This window comes from Arctopsyche grandis, chromosome 8, assembly GCF_051622035.1.
Source record: "Arctopsyche grandis isolate Sample6627 chromosome 8, ASM5162203v2, whole genome shotgun sequence".
Lineage (NCBI taxonomy): Eukaryota > Metazoa > Arthropoda > Insecta > Trichoptera > Hydropsychidae > Arctopsyche > Arctopsyche grandis.
Genome location: NC_135362.1, coordinates 7,977,065 through 7,984,743, shown reverse-complemented (window position 1 = coordinate 7,984,743; position 7,679 = coordinate 7,977,065). Strand labels below are relative to the sequence as shown.

The window sequence follows — 7,679 nt, the reverse complement described above, 5'->3', positions numbered from 1 at the left end:
CATTCTTAAAATATATAATATATTTTGGTATTTTATAAATTCATACAAATAACGTGCAAATAAAATATAATATACAAAAGTAAAAAAATGTTATAAAATATAAAAAAAAACAATAGTTGGAATTTTTTTTTTGAAGATATATCTAAAAAAAAATCATTAAATTTGAATGTATAAATATGGCATTTTTCATACGAGACATCGACAAACTACAAACGAGAATGTGTGAACCATTATACAAATTTACCATTCCAATACGATACGCATCACAGTATATATCTTAAAACACTAGTTGAATTAATTATCATTATGAAGTACGATCACTGAATTCATTCAACGTTGTCGTAGCCCATTGTCTGCGGAAATAAAATAAAATAAAAATAAATAATACAATCATATAAATTTTTATGCCAACGTCACTGACATCTATTGGGGAATGTGCATATGAATTATAAATGGAAACCAAAAATCATCCCACGACGATTGGATATCTACATATCTATCATGATAAGATGTGGGCAGGTGAACAGAATAATGATACTCAAGGTTTTCAATCATAAGTTGATCACAAATCTGTATTGTTATCTTGTTTAGCAATGTCAATTTTTTTTACAAAATAATCTTATTTTCAATACTACAATCATAAAATAATTAAATTTTCGTTTGAATTAATACAAAAAAAATCCATTATAAAATTAAAACACAACAAAATGAAAATTTAGTACCAGCACAGACAAATTGCAAACGGAATAATGAAGCGTATCAAATTTTTGACCTTAAACATTGAATATTATTATATAATCCATTCAATGCCCAAAACAACAAGGTTAAATAAAACCATGACTGAATAATACTGAATATTCTTTAATAATACCATTATAAAAATACAATACAAAGTAGTATGAAAATTCAAGAAAGTCCCAATCAATAAGGAAAATTGTACAATATAATCCAAAAAACATTTTTAACTATTCAATCACATGGCACAAAGCTATGGACTTACAAAAAAATTTAGAATATTCACATATTAAATATCACTTGAGTGATTTTTTTTTTCATTTAAGGTAACAGTACCATTCTCTATCCGAGACAAAATCTTCGACGGTAATATTTGACAAATTTGTATGTACTTTAATAAAAAAAAAGTTCAAGCGGTACTGTTATATAACATATATGGAAAAAATCACTGTAAAAGTGACTCATAGTGAACATTTTAATATCATCATATTTAAAATCTTTTTTACATCTGATATAATTTTGTCCCAACTACAATGATAGTCCGAATTGGACAACTTTCCGAATTGATCTAGGTACTCTTTCGAAACAAGATAAGTGCAAAAACATGTAAAAACACACCCCCCAACCCCAGTGATGCGAATCAATCGCGTTTCAGTACTTTCAAACCAACATTGCGTACCTTTGGTATGGAGTTGAAGGCATACGCGACTGCCACGCCCAAAGCGAACATTGCAATATGCGGGAGATATTTCAAAGATACACCGCTCCTCTTCTTCATTAAGAATTGTAGAAAACTGACTTTCTTATCTGTATAGGGTGGATAACGTCCCCTGCAAACCAAACATAGTAAATAACACTACCGAAATCCAAACAATAGTAAAATTACACATAAGACAAGAACGTACGATGCCAATTTTTCTCCGAGCGCATTGAAATTCTTAGCTAAACAACTCTTTTTATGTGTAAATGTGTCATAACTACTCTTGCCATGATAAACTCCCATGCCGCTGGCTCCGACCCCTCCGAACGGTAGCGTTTCCACTGAAATTCATTCGACGATATTAAACATCCGCCAATTAAAAATTAAAATACAATATTGCAATAAGAGAGTTTCCATTTGTTGATTATTTAACAATAGATATAGAGGCAAACCTGCGAGATGCATCATCGTATCGTTAATACACACTCCACCGCACGACGTGTTATCCATGAAGAGTTTAATATCTCCACTTTTCTTGCTAAATATGTAAAGTGCTAGCGGTTTCTCCCTATATATACACCATAGAAAATATAAAGCTTAGATTAGACCATCACCGATATATATATATATATATATATATATACACATATACACTTGCACGTAGAAATATCTAACGTGATGTCAGTATGAGTTATACATAGAGAAATTTGTAATATAAATATTTACATGAATTATAAACAAAAGAAATTTAGAATACATATATTTCTTAGAGCTAAGACGTTGGGCTGTTTCAAAATAAATAAATTGCGAACAAAATTTTTTGGTTATTAAACAACTGGTTTTTGTAGTACGAAAATCCATCTGGTGCAATCTCTGGAGATTTTCTCATTTAATTTTATGGAGTCACAAAATGAAGGCATGTTAGATGCCTTCAAAATGTGGCGTTCAACATCTCCATCCTCAAATAGCTGGCAGTTTCAGAGATACTCTCCATAACATAAGGAAAAAGATTCTTTCCTACTTGGTCATATTGCCAGGAAGTATGTGGAGAGTCTAGAGAAGCTGGTAGTTACCAGAACACTCGAGGGAATGGTCAGATGGGATCGTCCCTAAACGACATGTTAGATGCCTTCAAAATGTAGCGTTCAACATCTCCATCCTCTAAGAGCTGGCAGTTTCAGAGATATTCTCCACAACATACGGAAAAAGATTCTTTCCTACTTGACCATATTGCCAGGAAGTATGTGGAGAGTCTAGAGAAGCTAGTAGTTACTAAAACTGTCAGACGGAATTGTCCCTAAACGCCGCTTTCAACTTGGCACAGCACAAGAGGAGTAGAGACAGATCGTCCACCGGATTTCAGATGATCTCAATGACCACGACATTCAGCATTGAGCAAACGAGGAAGAAAAATAACCTCTAAATGGGGTTTCCCAAAGTCAACACTTACAATTTCAATCGTTTTTTAGGCTCGAAAAAGCTACAAGATTAATTTCATCAAACTTCTTAAGTTAATTGACAGAATTCCTCACTTAATAGATTAAATATTTGGTTCAAAAATTTAAATTCTAAAATAATACTAGCAAAAAGATTTATATAAATTAATAAAATAACTGACAATTTAGATCTTGTAAAGCCGACAGGTCTTAGCATTCGTTAAATAAAATAGCACCGAGCAAGAAAAAAAGTAACAGAACGGCGACTAAGCAATTTTCAAACGTTTAGATATTGATATTGAAAACCAATCCTTGTAAACGTAGTGAAATATAAAACTGGCCCAATGAATACATAACAGCTCACAAAAAGTATATTGCTGACGTATAAAATTCGCTAGATAAGTAATTATAGTTATTCCAAAACAATAATTAATCACATTCAATAGAAAAAACATCTGAATATTGAATTCAATATTCAATTTTGGGAGAGAAATGCTATATTTGGAGTTAAAGACTTCAAAAGCCAAAAATCTGTAAAAATTGCTCATATTTCACAAACGAGAAGAGACCAACAAAAATCATTGTCATTTTCGAACACAGTGGGTGAAACTTAAATAAAAATTATTCTCTACTCAGGTAAGTAAAACCATGATTTTTTTTGTTACTCGGTGTTATTATAATTCATATATACATATATAATAAAGGCATTGTTAAGAACACCTTGTTTATATCAAGATGCATATTTGTACAGTGATAAGAAATACCCAAAAAAATAAAAATAAATACATTCAAGTAGGAATACATATGTACATATCTCATTCTTGAACATTGTGAATACTATAATATAATATGTACATATATATTCGAAATATAAAACAGGTAAATAGATCATTGAAAGAACATCAGTCTACATTGTTAAACTAAATGATTGAGTTTTTTGTGACACTATTTATCTACGTATTTCAGATGAATTCCACCACCAAAAGATTTCGAAATAAATACCCGATTCTACACATGATTTCAAAGCGTCGATGAAAAGTCTTAAATTTCACGGGAAAGGTGCATATAGAGACCATAGGTAGTTAAAAAAAAAAGAATAAATATATATCATTAGTTTCCAGTCCATCACTATTCTAATGTCAGTACAGATCACCAAGGTATTGTTTTAAATTATTGCCAACGGCAGCCTCTCCATGTTTGCGACAATTATTTTCTTACCGGCGTAGTGCATGATCGTCTCGTTGATGCAAATTCCCCCTGATTGGGTCTGGTTCACGAATAATTCCTTAATGTCGTTTTGCTCGGTGAAAACATACAATGCCAATGGTTTGTGTCTGTCGTGTTGCGAAATGAAAAACATTTGATGATTGGTGACATAATTAATGAGTGTGCCATTTAAATTTCATGCAAGTGTATTATTATTTAGCTCAATGATTGCAAACACGGAGCATGAAAATCAAAAACTACAAATGTTAAGCTGCTGCTGACTTATGTTTATTTTCTTTTTCAGAAAAATTATATGAAATGTATTACAAAATGGGATGTATGTAAGTGCAATTGCAATTAAACTACGATTGTTATTATTTAAATGCGAATAAAAATGAATTATTCTCAAATACTACATGATAAGACTGCAGTTCAATATAATATTCAATGAAGTTCGAAATAAAATCGTACAATTTCATTTATATTTTAACAACACAATAAAAATGTCGAATTATACCTGCTGTTGATGAATTTGATAGCTTCATAAGCATTTTCTACATTCACAATCGGCAAAACTGGCCCGAATATCTCCTCTTGCATTACGGGATCGGTTGCTTTAACATTCACCAATATAGTTGGTTGAATATATTTTTCCTTAGCATCTGTATTACCACCGACGGCCACTTGATCTTTATTTATCAACCCAGATACCCGTCTAAAAACAGAGAAACGATTAATATAATATAATATACGCATATTTAGCATACTAATGTGTGTCATTAAAACGCTTTAAGCTTACGCAAAATTGCGACTGTTGATAATTCGGCAAAAGTCAGGAGATTCTTGAGTATTATCGCCGTACCATTCTTTTAGTATATCTCTAGCATAATTAACGAATTTCTCCTGCACTTCTTTGGAGCATAGTATGTAGTCCGGAGCGATGCAAGTCTGGCCGGCGTTTATGCACTTTCCCCACAGTACTCTCTTAGTTGTCACTTCCATATCTGCTGTGTTGTCAATATACACCGGACTGAAATAAAATGAAAATTATATACATAAGTGTTCAGTATATCGTTGATGTTTGCCTGGTTTCAGCATACAACTATTATTAGGTTCCAAAGTATAGCTAAACGTCATGTAAAAGGTGATTTGATTTGAAAAATAAACGAAATTAGAGGGCGTAGAAGTCAAACCAGACGGCGAAAGTCAATGTTTAGTAGAATAAAAAGGCTGAAGTCTATACTCGAGATGAATAGTAGGGTTTTTCGCATTTTACTCATCGTTATGATGATAAATGAATGTCTGCTGGTAAAAAAGAAAAATCATCAATAACAAAAACTGGCCAAAAACAGTTATAATCTAAGAATTTGGAAAGATCTTAAAAATAATATAATATTCAAGATTCTTAGATACGAAAAAATCATCCAAACAACCATTTAGCCAAATATGTACCTAATTCTTAATCTTGGGTTGTTCAGACCAAGCCTTTAAGCCCAAGTGCTTCGTAAGCAAAAGAGCTTTTTACTACTTATTTCTTTTCTTGTCACTAACTTTTTCCAAAAAGATTGGCTTTAATAGACCATATTATATGTATATGTAATATGGATTATAAAACTAATATAAGATTAAACATTGAACATTTTGAATCTAATCAATGCCACACTTAGCATAAGTATACATATTTTTATTTTTATTTTAACATATTAGCTACAGTGACATTACTCTAACGCGTCACTGTTGCCAGATAAACAATCATAACACAAATAAAGGTAAATAAAACATCCGTGCTCGATGATATTTATAATTGATAAAATCAACCACGGACGTTGCTCCACAACCACTCAACCAGTTCAGCACAGCTTACATTAAACAGGTCAATTTCACCAGCAACCCGGTTGAGCAGACATATCGCTCTAGATATGTTGCCAACATATTTGTGCGAGCCACAGGAGGAGAAAACAAATCACGATTCCTCAGGTCCTTGAACTTACTTGGTGCATGAAACTTAAATTCATTAAGAACCTGAGGATTGTGTACTAACCCGTTTAAGAGGGCTGGACAGCAGCGCCTTGTCCATACAAACTTACTAAACTTCTCCCTTCCTCAATTATGGCACTAGAGAAATTATTTTTTAATATGCTATGGATATCCACCATTGGGGTGCATCTATCGTTTTATTTTTTTGATTTATTATTTTTTGTAGGAGCTAGGAGCCGCCAAACATCTATAAAATCGCCTCTTTTTTACACCCACGAAAAGAGTCCAGCGTGCTTATTTAACGGTCGATTTTAAAAAAAATACGCTGATAGATGCACAGAAAATATCTTTCTCATACCGATGATGAAATTTTTTTTAAAATTGGTTCAGTTTTGGAGGAGAAAATAGTTGATTAGGAAAGCTGGATTTTGTAAATTTAAAAGAGGTAGAATCTGTTGGACGCGCATCTGTCCCTTTTACTCAATATATGTGCGGGGGTCGGGGGGGGTCCGAGGCTAGTACACACTCGCACTCACATACGACTCCACTGTTCACATGACAAGTTCATACATACGATATACAATTCTCTCGAATCGTAACTACACAATATGTACGTATTACATATTTCGATACATAAGTACTATATTCGCGCACACCAAATTGCAACTTCTGACTTGTCGATTTCTTTTTATTTCTCCAGATTGGTGTGTCTATGTATGTACGTGACACTTTTATACGAACTTCTAAAATAAAACAATGTGTTATGTAAAGTAATTATTGAATTTATTCAAAATATTTTTTCATTTTGTTTGCGGAGAAAATGAAAATAAAATACTAAAATCTATTTTCTACATATATATTAGTGAAATATTCACATTTTTTAAAATACAGGAAAAGATTATAGTAATTAAACCCTTTCACGGGCAAATTATTTTAAATTGATATATACGATTTTTTTCTTCTTGAATATTGTTCACAGGTACAAACAGAAGGCAAATATATTTTTTATTAAAACAATTAGTAATAAAAGTGGGAAGTATATTTTCCAGGGATCTTTCCTTGGTGCAGTTTTGAAAAATGAAAATGCATTTACAGATAACAAATATACTGAACATAAAATAATAAATGAAAATAAAACACACATTATTAAATAAAACATAGATATATTTAAATAGACTTATCAGCTTCCATGACATTAGCGCTGTCACGCCAATTTTTAAAACACTTGTGCTCAGTTGCATCTATATTTAATTTTGTAGCTCTGGCACATATGCAGCGGTAAGGGCGGTTTCAGACTAGCGTTTTATTTCTGCGCGTATACGGTCATTTCGCCATACGCGCTTACACGCGCGCTACTTTTTGCGCTTCAAAAAACCGAACGCGCGTACACGGGCTTATTTCGGCGTTTTCGCTCGAACCGGTAGTGGTGATTTAGTATCAACATGGATAATACGAGCTTATAAGCGTGTCTACGCTCGTACGAGTTGCGCGTATGGAAAACGAAGCGCCTATACGTGCCTACATGCACTTCAAAAAACGAGATTATACGCGCGTATAAAACGCTAGTCTGAAACCGCCCTAAGAGTTTCGTACTCCGAGATATAAAACTTTTTTAGTTCGGAGCC

General features: G+C 32.6%; 1 protein-coding gene across 8 annotated transcripts in view; it reads right to left on the bottom strand.

Moving 5' to 3' along the window:
* Aldh-III (Aldehyde dehydrogenase type III) overlaps positions 1 to 7,679 on the bottom strand; it is a 35,247-nt gene continuing 27,568 nt past the window's right edge. For 2 of the 8 annotated variants that reach the window (XM_077435672.1, XM_077435677.1), the window contains 6 exons: positions 4,877 to 5,107; positions 4,595 to 4,792; positions 4,090 to 4,205; positions 1,641 to 1,776; positions 1,415 to 1,565; positions 1 to 353 (listed from right to left, as the gene is read on the bottom strand). In XM_077435672.1, coding sequence (XP_077291798.1) covers positions 327 to 353; positions 1,415 to 1,565; positions 1,641 to 1,776; positions 4,090 to 4,205; positions 4,595 to 4,792; positions 4,877 to 5,107 — 859 coding nt within the window. In that variant the 3' untranslated portion in view covers positions 1 to 326. Of the gene's footprint in view, positions 354 to 548; positions 1,566 to 1,640; positions 1,777 to 1,887; positions 2,004 to 4,089; positions 4,206 to 4,594; positions 4,793 to 4,876; positions 5,108 to 7,679 lie in introns of those variants that run through there. The other 6 variants (XM_077435671.1, XM_077435676.1, XM_077435670.1 and 3 more) reach the window with 4 other exon arrangements.